The sequence below is a fragment of the Protomyctophum bolini genome (genome assembly GCF_963924005.1).
Source record: "Protomyctophum bolini genome assembly, chromosome: 20".
Classification (NCBI taxonomy): Eukaryota; Metazoa; Chordata; class Actinopteri; order Myctophiformes; family Myctophidae; genus Protomyctophum; species Protomyctophum bolini.
The window spans coordinates 23,187,242-23,208,221 of record NC_137881.1 but is presented as its reverse complement, the minus strand read 5'-3'; the positions used below and the strand labels follow the sequence as shown (position 1 = coordinate 23,208,221).

General features: G+C 45.1%; 1 protein-coding gene across 1 annotated transcript in view; it reads right to left on the bottom strand.

Moving 5' to 3' along the window:
• Positions 1-1,820: 1,820 nt before the first annotated feature.
• The window catches only part of zanl (zonadhesin, like), a gene marked incomplete at both ends in the record, with an annotated part of 56,135 nt that continues 36,975 nt past the window's right edge, over positions 1,821-20,980 (bottom strand). Inside the window, 26 exon segments of the mRNA XM_080792279.1 lie at positions 1,821-1,894; positions 2,451-2,500; positions 4,213-4,309; positions 4,758-4,901; positions 5,423-5,558; positions 6,575-6,777; positions 7,330-7,460; positions 9,038-9,199; positions 9,516-9,726; positions 10,336-10,465; positions 11,082-11,332; positions 11,759-11,903; positions 12,284-12,492; positions 12,689-12,960; positions 13,502-13,629; positions 14,637-14,795; positions 15,512-15,658; positions 16,620-16,717; positions 17,262-17,406; positions 17,743-17,951; positions 18,048-18,227; positions 18,463-18,557; positions 18,906-19,011; positions 19,542-19,719; positions 20,222-20,469; positions 20,715-20,859. Coding sequence (XP_080648405.1) covers positions 1,821-1,894; positions 2,451-2,500; positions 4,213-4,309; positions 4,758-4,901; positions 5,423-5,558; positions 6,575-6,777; positions 7,330-7,460; positions 9,038-9,199; positions 9,516-9,726; positions 10,336-10,465; positions 11,082-11,332; positions 11,759-11,903; positions 12,284-12,492; positions 12,689-12,960; positions 13,502-13,629; positions 14,637-14,795; positions 15,512-15,658; positions 16,620-16,717; positions 17,262-17,406; positions 17,743-17,951; positions 18,048-18,227; positions 18,463-18,557; positions 18,906-19,011; positions 19,542-19,719; positions 20,222-20,469; positions 20,715-20,859 — 4,053 coding nt within the window.

Sequence of the window (20,980 nt, the reverse complement as noted above, 5' to 3'; positions counted from 1 at the left end):
CAAAAACGATGGGTTATAGCCCATGTTTTTTGAAATTTTGAAAAAAAAAGTTATCCTCGTTTCTCATCATTTTGGACCATGGGCTATAGCCCATATCATACGGCATACTATAGCGCGCCGTTTTTCATCATTTTTGATGATTTGACAAAAATGACGAAATGACAAAAACGATGGGTTATAGCCCATGTTTTTTGAAATTTTGAAAAAAAAAGTTAGCCTCGTTTCTCATCATTTTGGACCATGGGCTATAGTGAGTTGGACGATCTGAGCACACCCCAGGTTCCACTAAAACTGCTTTTCCCTGACGGGGAATCGAACCCGGGCCGTGGCAGTGAGAGCGCCGAATCCTAGCCACTAGAAAAGTATGTTTTTTGCATAACCATTAACTATACTATGTAGTTTTTTCATGATTTTCATAATCCTCCAAAAACATGTAAGTAGGCCTATGTAGGACCAGTAGTGTGCCATATTTTTAAATAACTCAAAAACTACAAAACATTTCAAAGTAAAAAGTTCCAGCATGTGTGTCAACAGTAAGCTGAATGATAAAAAGTGGAACATGTCCACCGTAAGATCAACATTTTAAAGTTTGAATGGTGTTTCTAGGTGTAAGTATGTGGGACTAGTGGTATCCAGAAATCGCCAGTTTTCCGACTCTAGAGTCACTAGTTACTTTGATTGACACGTTTACTTAAATAAAACATGTGAAAACTTATTCCATCACTGCACTGCTTGTTATGCGTCTCAGAACAAAGTAAAGAAACACTGTCTGAAAATTCAATACGTTTTGTAGCGGCATCATTTATTCAATTTGAAAAATAAAAACTTGCACGCACGCACACACAGTATATAAATTATATTATATTCATTGTGCAATATATTCCTTCTATTGTTCTTAAGGCAAACCCTGAATAACTACACTTTATTAATTGTGGATTAAATGCTATATACCGTCTGGAATTAGTAAACGTCTTCAAAATGCTCTAATAAGTTAAACAATACAATAAAGAAAAAACACATAATGAACAATACACATACAGTATAGTATTCACACATTGATAAGAAATTAATCAACATAGGTTTATTGCAGTACAGCTAGGCCTCCTACAGTTTTACTGTACTGCACTGGTTCTCAACGTGAGAGGCGGGGACCAACAGGGAGTCCAAATGGAACCGTACTGGTCCGGAACTCCCTCTGAGAGCGTACACATATCTATTTATCTCACCTCTCTCTCTCTCTGTTTCTGTCTGTCTGACTCTCGGAGTTAAAGTAACACTGAGAATGTTACAGTGTACATGGGGGCCCCCAAAAATAAGAATAAATAAGGTCCATTTCATTTGTACAGGGGTCTATTTGGATAAGGGCCTCAGGCTAGACATTGAGAAACAGTACAGTACACAGACATCAGGTCAACCCATTCAAACTGGGAAAGCATCCGTGTCATCTTTTCGGTTAAAAAATAGCAGCTATACAAGCTTTATACATCTGATATTTCTGAACATTTCTTTTGAGAGGCACTAGCCCCTCCTACAAACAGCGATAGTGCAGTCTGAATACAAACATTAAATGCCATTGACAATGGAATTTACGTCATATGTGTCTGAGCAAATCAGCTGGGTAGGTCGGCGGCCACCCTTGGCTAATAAGGAACCACCATTCTTTATAAATGATGTACGATGATTAGAGCGCCCCTCACTTCACACAGGTGTAGATCTCATCTTGAAAGTATGAGATCTACTGATTTACTTAGAAGGCATTAGTTACAGTAGAAGGGGCATGGGGTCTTAATGGGCTTTTAATGCAGATGAATGCAGTGTGATCAGAACGGGGTCTCTGTGACTGCTTTCTCCTTCTTCAGGTCATCTATGTTCTCATACGGAACAGCTGAGAGAGCTGAGAGAGAGAGAGAGAGAGAGAGAAACCCAAGGGGTTTTCAGCTTGAGACCAACCAGATAAATAGGCTGTCTTTCTGGTGTGTGTGTGTGTGTGTGTGTGCGCGCGCGCGCGTCAACTGTATTGTATGTAACAATGTTTCCGCCTCATAGGCACTTTGTAACCGGCTGTTCTGCACTTGCATTGTTCCTGTACTTCTGATTATGTGGGCATAGAACTATATCTCAAATGTGTGAATATTTGAACGAACAGTTCAAATGCTCCACTTGATATTGTCTCTATCGGGTGGAAACTTCATGTCAACAACTGTTACTTTTCAGGATTCAAATGCCAAAAATAGCTCAAAACGCGTCGCTTCACGCCAGGTTTTGAGCTCGTGGATCTGCCACTATTGATGCTTTTATGTGACGCTGTAGTGTGATCAAGCAGGGCATTAATATACATGAAGAAAAATATGGAGATCAGAGGTTTCTGCCTGACAACAACAATAATGCAACATGTCTTAGCTGCATGCTAAAACAAACATTAGCATTCACCTGTGAGAAATCACACTTACTTGTCCCGTTACTTGTCAGTTTGGACGCCTCATAGTTGCCGTTCTCCTTCCTGCGAAAAACCAGAGAAAAGCTCTGTGTCAGAAAGGCTGGAGTCAGTGTTAGGGCTCGATGTGCCTGCCATGTGTTTCAATAGGCGTGGCAGTGGCTCAAGGGTAGAGTGGCCGGTAGAGCGGCCGGATGGGAACCGCAAGGGTCCCAGTTCGATCCCCATGCTCCCCCGTTGTTAGTGTCATAGTGTCCATGCTCCCCCGTTGTTAGTGTCATAGTGTCCATGCTCCCCCGTTGTTAGTGTCATAGTGTCCTTGAGCAAGACGCTGAACCCCAAATTGCTCCCGATGAGCAGTTTGGTGCATTGCATGGTTTCCTCCGCCATTGGTGTATGAATGTGGGTGAATGTAATGCACAATCTATGTAAAGCCCTTTGGCTAAAACCTTGCTATATAAATAGCCGAAATTAGCCTGGTAAATCATGCCGGGCCGCATGAATTTGACATCTGTGCTCAGGGACCCGTTATTAAAAGACGCTGAATGGCACTTTTTGGTTTGTGAAAAACGCCCACGCACTCATCGCTTGAAGCCAGACCGGTCTGCAGAAGACACGTGATGACAAAACCGGGATGGTTTACAATGCTACGTTACACTCACCCATGTTAACACACCCAAGTGGCGGAGACAACTATGTGAGGCACCGACCTGCTCATCGAGATCAGTGGTGAGAGACAGAGGAGGATGGCGGAGCAGGAGGACCTTCTGGTTCCCAGAAGGCCACTTTATCTCCTGAGCCACCGTCAGCAAGGAAGCAGGCAAACCAGGAAGCAGAAAGTACTAGAAGCTACAGTAACAGATTCGCAGTCCAGTAGTTTGATAGTACAAAGTGTCTTTAAAAAAGAAAAAATCAAGATGAGTTGAATCTGTGATTTTGGGCACAAACAGTACCAGTACACCCCACATACCACTACCCCATTACTCCACACACAACTACACCATACACAAATACCCCACACACCGCTACCCCTCACATCTCTACCCCCCACACACACACACCACCGGTACCCCAGTAGCAACCATCCTGTACCTTTACCAGATGCATCCTGTATTGTATGCTAGATGAACTACATGGATTAGACAACCGTTGCTGCAGTTCGATTATGTAAACATCAGACCTGGAATGAATATGAGAGTTTGTGTTGTTCATATCCCACAGTAACGGGGTCTTCTGCAGCACTATATACAAAGTGCATATGTAACATAGGGCTAAAGGAACATGGGGGGGGGGGGGGGGTGTGTGGAGGCAGTTAAATATATTGAAGTGCACATTTTCTTCATTTAATCTTAGATCTTTTTTTCATTAACTCATTGTGTCTCCATATCATGGTCAGTATCATGACAGTATCGTGGTCAGTATCATGTGACAATGATGCTGACCATGATACTGACCACAATACTGTCATGATATGCTGACCATGATACTGACATGATATCATACCTTTTTGATATTACAAATTACAATTACATGTTTTTTGTGAGGGTAACTACCCTAGGGGACACGGAAACGACATGCAAACTCCACTGTGAGACGACAGCGCTACCGACCGCGCCACTGTACTCCTCACTGGTACTTTTGATGCTTTTGAGTGATGCTGTAGTTAGTGTAGTATGATCAAGTAGGGGTATTCATTTACAAAAAAGCACAAAAAGTTAAGAGGTTTCTGCCCGACAGTAGGACATGTAAAGATGAACGCAGCAGCATCACAGACTTACTTGGTGTTGCGTTTACAAATACACACGCCGATGAGGGTGATGATGAGGATGAGCACCACCGACGCCAGCACGGCTATCAGAATGATCCACTTAGTTTCTGGAAGACAAAGTAGATATCCACGGAATAATCACACCATCTGATAATACGAGTACACCAGTATTTCTAAACCTTTTCAGGCTGTGTGACCCCCCCCCCCCAAACCATAATAATATTTAAAAAAAAGAAAAAATAATCATATTTGGGGATGCCCCAAAATAATCATATGGGGGACCCCCCCACCCTGAACAAGGGCTTGAGGCATTACATTTACGGTAGTTTGACTCTGTTTCACATATTATTTTATATTATTTTTTGGCTCGTGTATATATGCTATTTCCCAAGAACCAGTTTGAATATTCTTTTTTACATTTTAACAACACAAATCTTGCATTTGTCGACAATTTGTCCCTGAAACCAGATGGCTAAATAAATATTAATTTGTACATGAAAATGTTTGAGAACTCAGACAAACAAACAGACTCCAGTTTGAGTATTGTCTCCTCACCCAGTCCTCCGGCAGCAGTGACCGTTGTCTCCACCTCACAGTTGGTGCCCTCGAAGCCGTCCGCACATTGACACGTGTAGCTGGAGTCGCCGGTCTCCTGACACATGCCTCCATTCAGACAGGGGGAGGACAGACAGGGACTCGCTGCAATGGAGGGAACACGTTTAATGCTATGAATTATAGAGTATATGCATGCATCGCCTTTCCACAGGCATCACCTTTCCACCGGGAGCGGAAAGACTTTGCAGATTAGATTCGCAAAAACTTTGCAGATAGAAAGAGGATGATTCAAGCTTTCCGTACAGCTTCGATGTTTACTGTGGTTTACAATCAGATAGCACTTTTCTGTTTGGATGTATAGGCTCAAGGCTGTCTTTTTTGCCACTCAGTATGCGTTCCCAGCGTCCTGCATAACTTCCGTGATGTCACATGCATATCTTCTATTTTGTTTTATTGACAGGAGATAATATTCATTATGCACAATATTGTCGCTGTCGGGTGGGGACCCTGTATGGTATGTCCAAAACCATTAGTTCACAGGAAATGGAGAAGGAAAAGAACATATGTATTCCATTGCATCCAATGTAGTTATAATTTAATCACAAGCTCTTGTTAGGACATTTCATTTCACACACACACACACACGCACACACACACACACACACCTTTGTAGCAGTCGCGCCTCTGCTCGTAGATGGCACACACGTAGCCCTGCTGGCATGTCTTGGGTAGGCAGTCGGCGCCCGTGGGGGTGCACTCACACGCCTGGGCACAATCCTCAGTCACAAACCTCTCCTTCAGCTGAGAGAGAGAGACAGACAGACAGACAGACAGACGGACAGACGGACAGACAGACAGACAATTAGTGCATGTTCATTTCATTAGCACAGTAGGCAAAGTAATAGCTACATATGTCTTCAATGTAGAGCGACGACTATAGTATCAATCTGGTCTGCCTGAGTGTGTGTGCTGCACGTGCGCGCACACGCTCTCTCCAAGCAGTGAACAGCGTCCAGATGGTGTCCACCCGGCCCACCCACAGCCCCACTGCTGCTCAGCGGCATGGGCCCCGTGAGGCCGGCCCACAACAACACAGTGCTGTGGTAACGGTAGAGTACAGTAGAGTACAGTGTTCACTTTAATGCTTCCTCTCAGGCGCTGATTTAGGATGTCATTCTCGCTGACTGGCCCTGCTATTCAGTGAGTGCCAGAGGTAAGTAATCTCATTACGTTCTGTAGCGGTCTCGAAGGAGTAGTTCCCCCCCCCCCAAAACAAATTACTTATTTTGTGGTTGAGTGGAAATAATAAAAAATCTTTAACACTCGCATGACTGAAGTAAAATGTGAATGAAGTAGCATGTGCATAAATTCATATTTAGAAAATGTTTCAGATGTAAAAAAAGAAAAATAGAATTATGAGATGATGGAATGATGATGGTCATGGAAGGGGAACCTTCATGGGCAAAGATAATGAACTTCAAAATCTAAAAAAAATAGGTAAAAATGCCCTCTTAGTCATGCGAGTGTGTGAGAACTATTGATTTAGAAGGCATTTGTAGAATCGGCCTCAGGTCTTACTGGGTTAACCAAACCACCAAACTCAATTTTTGAGGTTTTAGTTTGTTCTTAGTATTAGTTTGTTTTCAAAACATACGGTTTTCTTCATTTTTCATTTCCTGAACAAATGAACATTTTGGAGTTACCGGTATAGGTGGTTTCTTCCCGACAGCAGAGATAAAATGAAAAAGAAGATCATGGTGCATTTCACAAGGTGTTGTGCATGGATGGACGGGGGTCCGTGGCGTGCAGTGACTTACAGGGTAGTATCTGTTGAGGAAGGTGCAGCCGCACTGGGGGAAGGGCACGCACGTGCCCTCGCTCATCACAAAGTTGGCGTCGCACCGGCAGCCCTCCATGCACGCCTCCGTGTCACACTCCACGGGCGCCGCCATGTCGGCGCAGGAGGCGGGGCAAGCCGACATGCAGGGGGCGTAGGAGCTGTTGGCGGGACAGGACAGCGCTGGAGGGGGAGGAGTCAGACCATGTCCGTCAATGCATTACAGTGGCGGTGCCGGGTTTACACTTATTTTTATTAAAGATAGGGTAAGCGATATATTTTTTCACAACTTTATATTCTGATAGTAATTATTGCTTTGATTGATTGAATATTGTTTTAGTTTTTTTAATTCATACGAGACAAAAAGAGGACTCCTGCACATCCCAAAAAACCCTGTGGGAAGAAGTCTAGTTGAGCCATATAAACTGAAAAAAAGGATGGACCTTCCAAGGAAGGCAACAGAGACAACTTACTGCATCAACTTATTTATTAGCATGACGCGTTTCACCATAAGCTTCAAATCAGGTGCTCCTGATGTGCTCCTGATATGTGTGTGTGTGTGTGTGTGTGTGTGTGACTGTGTGTGTGTGTGTGACTGTGTGTGTGTGTGTGTGTGTGTGTGTGTGTGTGTGTGTGTGTGTGTGTGTGTGTGTGTGTGTGTGTGTGTGTGTGTGTGTGTGTGTGTGACTGTGTGTGTGTGTGATGATTTTTTTTAAATTAAACTAAATGAAATACCACAGTCCAGCAGGTGTCTCCAGTCTAGGAGGAGGACTCCAGCCTCCTGGCAGGCGGTGGCGTACGTATCGTAGCTGGCACAGCGCAGCGCCGCGCTGCCGAGCTCCGCACACAGGTCATACACACAGTCACTGTGGGAGGAGAAGCAGAAGCCCATGCACGCACGCACACGCACGCACACACACACGCACGCACACACACATGCACGCCAGATGGTGTCGCTGTTAGCGCCGTTTCACACACTGATTTCAGGTGTGAGAGTGGCTTGCGGGCAGCACGCCGGCCCACGCATCACTAGAGCGCTGCGACCAGAACAGCGGGGTCCACGTGCACCTAACGTGCACGTGAATTGAAGCAAACACACCTATTTACATAGAGAATGTGCAAATATGGCTGCGTGTGTTCCATATGTGACAGGGGCCAGCAAAAAGGCCTCAACTCGATTTTTACAGATTACAGATTATTAAAGTAATTGAAGGAGATATGACCATCTAAAACTTGTTGAAACAGATAACAGATACAGATGCAAAGTAGAGAATTTGCCCTGGAAAGATTCATCAGATTTTAGCACGTCTGGAATGGGTGTGACAATAGATGCTTGTCCACACCTCTAATGTCTTGCATAATCACTCCCCCACCCACTAACCACTAGGTTACCTGTCAATGACAGTTGAGTGGACACTTAGGTGTGGGAAAGTACATGTTGTTTTACTTGAGTTAAAGTAAAGAAATGTAGGACTGAAGTTGTTTAGTCTTTAGTGTATGTTTTGTAATAATACAATCTAAAAAGTAACTAGTAGGCTAACTGAGTTTTCAATGGATATAGGCTATGTAGTTTTAGACCAATGCTTTTACATTGTGTTGTAAATAGCTGCAGTAGGCTACACCATTTTATGCAGGTCTACTTTAAGCAATCAAAGTCAGACAATTGACCCAGTATTTTAAATAAATAAAACCGACGCATCAGGCTATGATGCGTTATGCGCTTGTAGATTCCCTATTTTTAATAAACAGATCCGTCCACATGCCTGGTTTCTATTTAGTGTGCAAGGCTTACATCCGGTCTAAAGCCCACCGACTGTATGCGCTGATTTCCATACACAATACATACACGATCCGTATCCTCCTCTCACCGGATGTTGAATTAACAGTACTAACGGCCATATTTGACGACAATCTTTTACACAAAAACGAATGAAACCTGAGGACAAAGAGATCCCAGGACCAATCGAAAACAACATGCAAATCTCAGAACTGCGCTTCTCTGGCCCCAAAACATTGTTAAAAAACAAGCCTACTTTGACATATAAATGTATACGTTTAATTTGCCCAAATGAACAATCTGTTGGAATAAAAACCTTCTTCAACATTCAAACTGTGTTAATATGAAAAAAAAAAGAAAATCACATAAAAAAAAACGATTTACTCCATTTTCATTCTGGCGAGTTGAGCCGCATTGTGCTGGCCCCTGTCACATATTGACTTGAGTACTGTACTTAATTAAACGTTTGAGGTATTTTTTGCTCTTTTTTGGAGGGGGGGGGGGGGGGTAGGGGGGTATTTCCAATATCTACTTTTACTTTTACTCCACTACAGTATACATTTCGGCCATTTGAAAATAGGCGATCTACAATCTCACAATGCGTTGCATCAACATTTCTTGGGGAAAACGTGTGAAAACAAACGCACACACACACAGGCCACTCACTCTTGGAAGCTGGCAGGTGGCAGGGAGGCGTGGCAGAGAGCGAAGGCCCCGTTGGGGTCCGACAGGGCCCCACACTGCTTGGGACCCTTGTAGTCCTCCAGCTGGGCCTGGGAACAGTCTGTCGTCTCAAAACCTGAGTCTGGCTCCGTTTCCACCTCACGCCTAGACACACACAGAGGGAGAGAGAGAGAGAGACTTAACCAGCCAATCTACAAGCTCATAGTGTGGGCTTTAGTCATGAGCCGTGAATCATGAGATAAAAGGGTTTCTGAAGCGGGCAGAGTGGAACCTTTTTACTGGCGGACCATTTCCTGACCTATCCAGACGGTGGTCTGGACAGCGATCTCACTGAATCCGTGAATCAAGAAATAAATAATAATAATAAGTCGTTATATTTGTCCTTGGCAGTGGGGTCCTTGGCAGTGAATGAGCTGACCTGCTAAATGCCTATACAGTCCGCCGTGCTGCAGTCTCTTACCTGTGCAGGCGGGCCCCTGCGGTCGTGTGGTCCTCCTCCGTCCGCCGCGCGTCCGTCCCCTGGCGCTCGCTCACCCTCCAGCTGTTGCCAAAGTCGTCCAGTTTCCGGGTGAGCGTGCCGTCGGGCTTCATGTACTCGTTCTTGCTGACGCCGTCGTAGTTCCCACACAGGCCTCGGACGGCGTGTCTGTAGGTGCTGGGCAACACCACCTCTGACAGGGGGGGCAAACAGGGACGGGCGAGGAGTCAGACATCTCGTCTCATCATGATTAGCCTGGAACTCACCTATGCTTTTTATGGCATAGGCAGCTCCCGAGAAACTATGCGCAGCTGCGCGACATGAGACTAATTACTTGGAGCGACAGGGAGAGAGAGGAGTGTGTGTACATGTGTGCGTGTGTGTGTGTCAATTTAACAAAGGTGCAGACGATCAGAAATCAGCAGAGAGTGAGCAATGTTTGCGCTACTCTATGCCGATTTGAAGTGGACTCAGACCCAGACTTTTTTTTCCTCCATGGAAATAACAACGTCTGGGTTCCCGAGGCTACATCATGATCATCATCATGATGGGGTGTGACGATATAGTAGCTGCATCGAAAAATCACGTTGAATTGTATCGAAGTAAATGTAAACAGCAAGTTCAGCAACATTGACTCTGTATCGTACTGTATCGTTTTGAAATGCAAATAATCGATTGTATCAATTCTAAGTACTTGTGAGTTGTATTTAGCAATTTCAAGAAGAAAAAATAAAATGTACTTTTCCATTCAATATCGCTACACTTCAAATATGATATTTGCCAGAGAAAAACTCCTCCTCACCTGCGCGGTGGTTGCCGTCAAAGCGCACGGTCAGGCCGAAGTCGGTGGTGAGCTGGAGCTGTCTGGAGTTCATGGTGATGGACAGGCCGTCCACGGGACTGAGGGGAGGAGCCACGCGCTCGCCATTCACCTGTATGGACGGGAGAGAAAGAAAGGATTGGACAGAGAGTGATAGAGTGAGTTCGGAAGAGACAGATTAGTCAAAATATGACTAATCTTAAACTACGCACTGCATAGTTTGTGGTGTGACGGATAGGAAACTACAGCAGATCTACACATACAAGTTCCCTTGAGCTTGTATATCTGTTATTTAACACAAAGTTTCATGACCCCATCAGCCACAGCAGAAACTGAATTCCCCGGTCTCCCTTTCCTCCATGTACCTACATGGCCAAAAGAGGGGCATTGAAAGTGTGTAAGAGTATTTGCACAATAAAAATCACTGCCATTGACGTAAATTTACGTCAAGTCCAATCCAGCGGTTAAGCGCCAATTACTTAAATCAATGTCAAATGGTCATGATACATCACGGTCATATTCTACTTACATTAGCTCAATATGTCCGCGCTCCATCCACTTGTAGTTCTTTACATTATTTCAAATGCCATTATCTCAGATTCTCAGATGGGCAAAACAAACTTTATTCAACAGCCCGACGACAGCGACTACACGGACGAACGAACGCGGGCACGCACACACGATACATAGATGAAAGACACAACGATAAACGACGACAAAAAACTGACCAGGACTCTCTTCTTCTGCAGGAAGCGCACGTTGACACCGTACACGTCCATGTACACCTCGTCCAGGAAGGACACCTTCCTGTTGCCGCCACGCCGCACGTTCCTCCCCCTCACCACCAGGGGCTGCAGCGAGGAGCCCTGCGGGCGGTGGTCCTGCGTCAGCACGTAGGTGTAGGGACCCTGGAAGTGGTGGGTGAAGCCGTCGAACGTCCGGTAGTGGGGGTCGCCGCTGATGGTGCACCGGTCGAATTCTTGGAGGAGGGACGGAGAGAGTTGTGTTAGAGCAGTGCTATATCTTGCGCCATCCCTTGCCTTTACTTATCCGTGAACTGATTTGCCATTTTTTACTATTTTTTTGAGAAACATGTTAAAATCTTCGCCACATGGCGAGCTTGTAGATCGGCTAGTAACGCTAGTTGAACTATAATATAGTTCAGCTAGCCGATCTACAAGCTCGCCACGTTTGCTTTAAATATATTAGATTTAAAGTAAACATTACACTTGTGTGACGTGCTCTTATAGATTCTTATTCATCATACATCACATTCCGTCACTATGTGGTACACACAAACACACAACGCTGGGCATAGGAAGGGCTAGCGACCCTCAAACATGTTTAGACAGACAGACAGACAGACACAGACAGACACACACACAGACACACAGACAGAACTAACTGGTGGGTTTGCAGCTCAGGTCTTCATATTTGTCCAGGCCACATACTGAGCTGGCAGCACACGTGTGTTGGTTACACTTGATGCTTCCTCCCAGGCTGCAGGTACACTGCTCCACACACTTATCCGTCAGCCACGAGTCTCCCACCTGGAACACACGTACAGCACATTAACAACCCATTGAGAACCTGTGGCCGATTCTACAAATACCTTCTAAATCAGTAGTTCTCAAACTTTCAAGATTTTATTCAAAAATGCAATGCTTCTTGTATATCAGCTATTTTTTAATACATAGCATGTCCAGACAGATGCATGCTGGGACACAGAAGCCAATGTCTTCATGCTAAAAAATAATTGAATGCCTTTTTTCATGTCCCATTCCAGAAAGTTAAGTCCCTGCCTTTCACAAAGAAAAAATATATATGTGAACAGTTCCAATTGGAGAGCTTCTTCTGAGCCAAAAGGGGGTAAGAACTATGCAAAACGATTACGGTTACAATGTGAGAATAAGGCGCGTGCGTTACTCACATCGTGGTACTCTCCGTCTCCGCCCACGCAGCCGCAGTTGGCCAGTCGGACACACTTGCCGTCGCTGAGCACGAAGCCGGCGTCACAGAGGCAGCCCTCCACGCAGGCGGTGGGCGGCAGGTGGCAGTCCATGGGGAACAGGTCCGAGCAGGTGGGGGGGCAGGGAGGGGTGCAGTCCGAGTAGTGGCTGTTGGGGGCACACGGGAGAGCTGCGGGACGAGAGAGAGAGAGAGAGAGAGAGAGAGAGAGAACGCCCAAAAAGAACGTTAAGATCAGCTTGTTTATTTGTTTCTTCAATGACATCACAATTTATGCACAATACATGGCCTACTTGTGTGCAAGGTGCAAGTCGGCATTTCGAGAGAGTGCATTTCTAGTTTGTATCTGTGGTGCAACTTAACGTACGACAGAAAGAGCTGTTCCTCCAGCTGATGGTGACGCCGACGCTCTGACAGGCCTGGGCGTACGACTCCACGTTGTCGCACAGCGTGGCCGGCATGCCGTCGTACTCGCACATGTCGTACACACAGTTCCCCAGGAAGGCCTCGGGGGGCACCAGAGAGTGGCAGGGCTTGAAGCGGTCAGAGAGGACGACCCCGGCACACTGCGTCTCGTACAGGGTCTCCTCCTCCGCCGTGCAGTCGGGGTGGATGTCCGGACGCTCGTCTGGCAGGCAGCTGGAAGAGAACAGGATGGGAAGAGACTCCTTTAAGACAGCCCCTGGAATGCTCCAGGGTAAACCCTGTGTTGGTTAAGTGTCCCACACGAGACACTCACAGTCTCACACTTAATCGCTTGAACCGCGGAAAACCTGTTCCGTGCACGTCATGCTAGGTGAGCATTCAAGAGAGTTTTGGTGCAGAGAGAAAAATCACATTTGTGTGATTTTTCAAATACAGTGTGCGCCCACCCACTGTATTTATATATCGGCCATGTCGTCTTATGTCGTCCTTTAGTGCCCTAAACAAATATTAAAGTCCATAGACTTGGCTGCAATATGACTTAATCTTCAAAAGCCATGCATATAAGTTAAAGTATTGTACAAATGTTACAATGTTAAAATGTTAAATGGTTAAAACCATACCAGTGTAAGTGGCCCAAAGTGCAGGTATACTGTACATGCTCTTTGTGGTGTGTAGAGAGAGGTGCAATTGTTAGTGTTTCACATCGATGGATGGCAAGAAACATGAGGTGAATTCCACTGAGCCTGTTACTCACCCAGGGTCACTGTCTCCCTCAGACTTCCAGCTGTTTCCCAGTTCAATCACGTTCTTGGCTGGCTTCTTGTCGGGCATCAAGTCGTCATCAGTGGAGTTGTGGTTGTAGTTACCACACATACCACACACCTACAGAGAGACATGCAGAGTTGATGTTACCACACATACAGTATGACAGAATTACTACTTTAAAGCTGCAATTCACAAGTTATTTCAATGAAAACAAAAGACAGGCCTTAACGTAACTTTATGTACCGGGCCTACCGGCAGATTTTGTGTGTCATATCCTGTTCTTATCGTGATGTCCTTCAATTATTGGATGTCCGACATTAATCTGTTTTATCTGTAAAGCACTTTGTGACTGTCATTGTCTGCGAAAGGTGCTCTATAAATAAAATGTACTTACTTAATACAATGATTTACACGGCTTGGTTGAATAATGGATTCTGATTGGCTTTCAGTGTTCTGTTACTGTATTTTTAAGGGCCGCTAGCCCCTTCTATAAACAGCTTTTGTCCCCACACGTCTCAAGATTTGCCATTGACAATGAACGGAGAAATTACGTTAGAATTCCGCTAAATATGACGTAAATTAAACATCAAAACATTAACCGCCATTGACATTGAAGGGAAAATTCACGTCATATGTAAACGAGCAAATCAGCTAACCAATCACAGGCAACAGGCATTCTGATTGGCCAGTATGAGATGATTCATGATGATGTATGATGATAAGAGCTGATAATTCCGTTATGATGTCAATTAAACATCAAAACATTAAACGCCATTGACATTGAAGGGAAAACTTACGTCATATGTAAACGAGCAAATCGGCTAACCAATCACATGTTGGTAGGAGCGCCTGGCCAATAAGGGACCACCTTATGTACCTTATGTAGCAATGTCAAATGTCCGCTAACATAAATTGATGTACGATGAGCGCCCCTCATTTCACACGGGTGTGATATTTCAATAATAACCACTATGGACACAGCCTGATCACCTGGCTCAGATATCAATGCACGGCGCTCCATAGTGTTAATCTAACTCTGACAGTGCACAAACTAAACCAAATTGTACACTCTCAGAGTAAATTACTGCGTTCCCAGAATCTCGCTAGAAGGTCGACGGTCCTACCTTGTTGAAGTAGTCCCCGGGAACGGTGATTTCCAGATGGTGGTTCCCGTCAAACTTGACCTGCAGGCCGAAGTCGGTCTCCAGCATGCTGAAGACGCCGCTGTTCATCACCTTGGCCCCTTTGACGGACAGAGGGGTCCGCACGCGACGCCCGTTCATCTGAGGAGGGGGATACACATTTAGGGAACGTTGTTTTCTTTGATTGAACTAAGTGTTAAATAGCTCTATTTTCTGAGTCTGACTCAAAAAACTGCATTTTCAGTTCAGGATACACATTTGATCCAATCAGGAGAGAGATACAGGATAAACAGGATTCTTTCTTTCTTTCTTCCACAAAAAATAAATACGGTAAATTAAAATGGTTTAAACCAAAACATACAGTATACTTTTAAAGATCTCTCAAGTGTGATCATTAGATAAACTTTACATTCTGCCTGCATAAGGCATTCTCTGCCTCATTAGTTCTTATGTTGTTCTTTGCTCTTATTTTCCAACTCATTACCTTTATAATGTGCCCTCTCACATGTACAGCAGTGCTTGGCTTTGCTTTTAATGAAATGTGCCGTGTCGGCACAACGCATAATCCTTATCATCACTTTTGTGTTGCTCAATTAAAGCAGTGGTTCTCAAAGGGGGGACCCCAAGGGGGTTCCAGGGGGTCCCCCCATCAAAATGTGTTAATACCATCACAATCTGTATACCGGTAGTCTCTCTAGTACATCATCATCCGTTTGAAAATATAGCCTATAAGCTCAAACAAAACAAAACATTTATGGGGGTCTGCGGCCAAATAATTAATTAATTTAGTGGTCCTTGACATGAAAAAGCTTCCTCTCCCCCCTCCCCTCCCCTCCCCTCCCCTCCCCTCCCCTCACCAGGACTCTCCGGCTCTTCTGCATGGTGATGACGACGTCGCCGGGCAGATACACGGTGGCCGACCGGATGTAGGCAGCCCCTGGCTGCCCGCGCTCCTCGTTTTTGCCCACGATCCTGAAGGGAGTCACATTGGTGCTGTTGCACACCTGGAGAGGAGAGACATGGAGTTACGATCAACAGAACAGCACTGCGACACCATACACGCTTTGGTCCGTGGAGGCTGATAATAATGCAAACATTACGGTCATTTAAAGTAAACAACATTAATGATAGTGCTGTCAAAGAAGTTTTACAACACAATTGTATACTATATATCAGTGGTTCCCAAACTTGTCAGGTCGAAACCCAAAAGAGAGCTTAGACGCAAATAGCAGATCTACAAGCACACACAATGTGTCGCGAGCTTGTAGATCAGCTATTTTCACAAATTCATAATTATTACCAGTGTAAGTGGCCCTAAGTGCAGGTAGATAGTCTCTATTTTCAGTCTGTCCGTACTGGAAACAGATACTCTCTCCAGTACATACTGTATCTTTGGGAGCAAGATTTTCATATTTACGTACTGTTACTATGACCAAAGGTGCTGTAAACTAAGTAAAGTAATTCAGGGGGTGCCATGGATGAAATTGTTCTTTACATGGGGGTGAGCTGAGCCAAAGATGTTTGAGAACCACTGGTCTAAAAATCACTGCAACACAGCACTTATTTTAAAGCTGCAACAAGATATTTTGTTTGAGCCAGCTCTCCCCTCGCCTGCAATAGGCCTATAGCTACCTTCCACAGGCTCCTTGACTAGCAAACATTTAATATAGTGGCTTCCCTGGGTGCTAATGAAAAGGCTTTCACGTGAATTATTCATCATGTATCTGGCTATAACTAAATTGAATCCCCTCTTCATCCATATATACTATATTACATCATTGAACAAATTGGAAATTAGTATCACCAGTAAAACCTGTGAAGGAAGCAGGGAAAGGGCTCAGAAGTAGGAAGAGTTCTTCTGTGTGCACAGAACCAATTCCCTTGGCTTAGTGGTTGAGATGTCGGCTTTCCGCGAGGGAAACCCGGGTTTGAATGTCATGCGTTTACTTATACACATATACATACCTCCACCAGAGTATAGGTACATGTGCCCATGTAGGTGTGCATGATGCCGTCAAAGGTGTAGTAATGGGGGTCCCCGGCCACGTGACACACGCCCTTACCTACAGACACGACGACGTGGAGAAAGGACACAAGTCTTATCTAAACCATTCATCTTTGCTCATTCAAAGACTGTTGAATTCAGAGGTTTTATTTGCCTTTCACTCATTTAGAAATGTCAAAGAGCGAGGGTGGGAGTGGGGGGGATGAGTACTTTAACTCTTTGAGTGTCAGGTATTAATGATTTAATTAATGTTTTCATGATTTTTTTACCTTAATAAAAAGTAGTCAGAGGCACAAACATCAATCGCGACCATTGGTTCACGAGTTACAGGCCGTGGAAAAAAGCTTATTTTTTTTACCAAAAACACACTTTTCCCAGTTTCCCACTCCTACCTGTATGTTTCTCCTAGCAACAGAGGATCATTCAGACGGTGGCGACAAGCGCCCTCTAGAGTTTAACACTGAAAACACTAAATCTCGTCTTTCTCGTGTTTGGTAAATGGTAAATGGTGCATTTATATAGCGCTTTTAATCCAGAGCGCTTTACATAGATTGTGCAAAGATATTTGGTGTGTGTTTGTTTGGGTGTTCAGTACAGCGTACCGGTGTTGTGACAGTCCAGTACTCCCTCCACCACGCCACACTCCTGGGCGGAGCCACAGCGCCACGGCTCACAGGTGACGTTGCCGTTGCCGTTACATCTACACCGCTCTGAGCAGTCCATCTCTGAGAACCAAGAGTCTCCAGACTGTCTCACACACACACACACACACACACACACACACACACACACACACACACACACACACACACACACACACACACACACACACACATCACCAATGACTCAGTCTATTTATCATTTACAGTCAGTAAAGTTAGTTATAACATTCAGACAATTTAATCCCAAATATTGTTTCATTTAAGACAGAATCATTTAGCTATGAGCATTCATGTAAACCTTTGATGTCTTTTTTTGTTGTTGAAAATATTCCGTAATCTGGAAATGTTCATTGTGGGAATTTGTGGCCATCTAGCAATAGCTATCCTTTGGACACAAACACACACACACACACACACTTACAGGTCTGTAGTGTCCGTGCTCGTCGACACATCCACACTCACTGGGGGGGACACACTTGTCTCCACTGAGGATGAGGGGGGCGTCACACATACAGCCCTCCACACAGGGCAGGTGACAGGGAACCCCGGACCCCCCAGGGTTCTGACAGCTGGGCTGAGGGCAGGCCACAGCACAGGACTCATAATGGCTGCCGGGAAGACACTTCAGAGCTAGAGAGGAGAGGAGAGGAGCGATGTGAGCTAGGAGATCTGCTATTTTTGGTGCACAGCACACACACACACACACACACACACACACACACTTACGACAGTAGGTGTTGTTGTTCCTCCATGGCACGTGGACCCCGGCAGCAGCACACATGTCAGCGTAGCTCTCTATGGCCTGGCACAGCGCCACCGTCTGGCCGCCCGTGGCACACATGTCATACTCGCAGTTCTCAAAGTAAGGACCAGGGGGCACAACAGCGTGACACGGCTTGAAGATACCTGAGACCACACAAGTTATTAAAACCAATTATACTGTACAGTGTACATACATTTTTTCGAATGTTTTTTCCCTAGAATTGTTGTTGTTATTATTGTGCATTTGTATGTTGTTCTTTCCTAAATATCTCCCCCCTCAAAATTCTTCTTTACTTTTTGCCAAACTGTTCAACTGGTTAAAGATTCTTAAGTAATTGCTCTATGTATTGTGCATGCGTGTCTAACCAGTGTGTCTAACCATTAGGATCGGTAATCATGCCACAGCTGGTAGGCTTCTCGGCATCCTCTTCGACATCTTTGTCACAGTCCTCCTGCCCACCACCATGGGTACAACTGATGGATGGATGCATGGAGGGAGGGAGGGAGGGAAAGAGCGATCAAAGGTGAAAAGGATTGAAGGATTCATCAAAAGGAAATTGCGTCTAGTGCCAATGACGTCTAGGCCACGGACAACGTGCACGACGACATGTGTCCACTTAAAGTTTAATTTATACGTTGTGCGATGGTTATGGTTCAAGAAGATGTTATTAGCTACTAGATATTTATGTGTGTGTGTGTGTGTGTGTGTGTGTGTGTGTGTGTGTGTGTGTGTGTGTGTGTGTGTGTGTGTGTGTGTGTGTGTGTGTGTGTGTGTGTGTGTGTGTGTGTGTGTGTGTGCGCGTGTGCGTGCCTGAGACTCACTTGCGTTCATCAGGGACCTCCCAGCTGTCTCCCAGGTCGTTGGTGTTGGCGGCCGTTTCGCCGTTTGGTTTGATGTTGTCATCCGCTGCTTTGTCGTTAAAGTTTCCTACAAACACACAAGAGTACAGTACAGTACAGTACAGTAGGCTACAGTACAGATTAGGAGGACATTTTCATTTCATTTAACTTTTCTCCAGCTCAGGGTGGGGGCCACAAGTGAGGTCACAGGAAGGTAACAACTGAAAAGAAATAAAGTATCATAAGATTTAAGTCTATTCAATCTACAGTTGATTTTGTTGACAAAAAAATTCCGGGCCTTGATGGTGTCATAATGCCTGATTTTACACTTTTGGTTGCATGCTGAAAATAGCCGACCTGTGAGCTTGTAGATCTGCTATTTTCAACAGTACAACACCCGAGCAGAACCAAACATCTGGATCTACTGGATCTCTTCTCCACTTGTCCCTCCCTAAAATTTTACAGTAGTCTAGTTTTTATTGCTGACGAAATTGTCAACATATGTGTTCGTGTCAGTCATCATAGCTTAGTTTTTATCTAATTTTCATCAGTGAAAGAAGGGAGTCGAACATACTTCGCCATAGTTTAAATCGTCAAAATCAACGGCGGGTCCCTTACCACACATGCCACAGAGCAGGCCGCTGTAGGCGTCGGGGAGTTGCACGTCTGCGTGGTGGTTGCCGTCAAAACGCACCCGGAGGCCAAAGGTCGTCTCCAGGGCCACAAACTTTCCACTCAGGTAGATCTTGACACCGTTAGGCAGGTTGACAGGAGTGCTCACTTTGGTTCCATTCACCTGAGACATGATATAAGGACGTCAATCATTACTATATCGTTGCTGTCGAGCAGAAACCTTTTAATTTTAACTTTATATATCTTTTATTTTATTTTTATCAACACCCTATACTGTACTTACATGAAAGCATTTAGAGTAGCAGATCTGCATGCTCAAAGCATGGCGTGAAGCGTTAAATCTGCTACTTTTGCTATTTTTTAATTTAAATCATGAAAAGTAACAGTGGATGAAATTAGTTTTTGTTCCCATGTCCCATGTCATTATTCCAAGAAAAAAATTAAGGGAAGAGGGGCATTTTCCACAAATCGTACAAATAAAGGGCTTTTATTACTGCGTTTACCAATACTACTACTGCATAGGTTAGGTTTAAAGGTATTGGTTAGGCATGTTTGGTTAGAGTTACGGTTAGAGTTAGGCGTAGTTTACAAAAACGCATGGGAGAGGTTGAACACAAGGAAGAACACAAAATGACTCGCAATGTTTGGCAGTGTTTTCTTCTAACCTGAACTCTGCGTCCCTTGCCGAGGATGACGGTCGTGTCGTACACGCTGACCACGACGGCCCTGACGTACGAGATCTTCCTGTTGCTGCCGCGGTGCTCGTTCTGGGTGTCCACGGTGAAGTACGGCAAGCCAGAGGTCTCGTTGCAGGGCTTGGTGAGGGTGTAGGAGCAGGCGCCCATGTAATTGTGGGTCCTCTTGTCAAAGGTGGTGTAGTGGGGGTCGCCCGACACCGAACACATGCCCGTAGCTGCAGGGAAGAGCAGTGAGAGTTTAGCTTAGTTTGGGCGTGCGTGCGTGCGTGCGTATATTAGTAGAATGGCTGCCTGTATGTTGCAGGCGGCTGCCAGTGTCGTCGCAGAATTAGGGATAGGATGATAATTTGTAACTAAACATTAATGTCCTCAAATATTTAGTGTAGTAGACGTGAATATAATAGTAAATGCAGTAATACAAACTATTGTGTGTGTGTGTGTGTGTGTGTGCGTGCCGTACGTAGATCATGGCAGCCATATTCTCCATCTTGCAGCGTGCAGCTCTGGGTCACCGGGGCACAGCTTGTGTTGTGACACTGGATGGAGCCTCCTCCCTGGCACACACACTTCTGCTCGCAAGCTCCCAGGTACCACTCATCACCCACCTGACACACACGCACACGCACACACACACACACACACACACACACACACACACACACACACACACACACACACACACACACACACACACACACACACACACACAGACAGACACACACACGT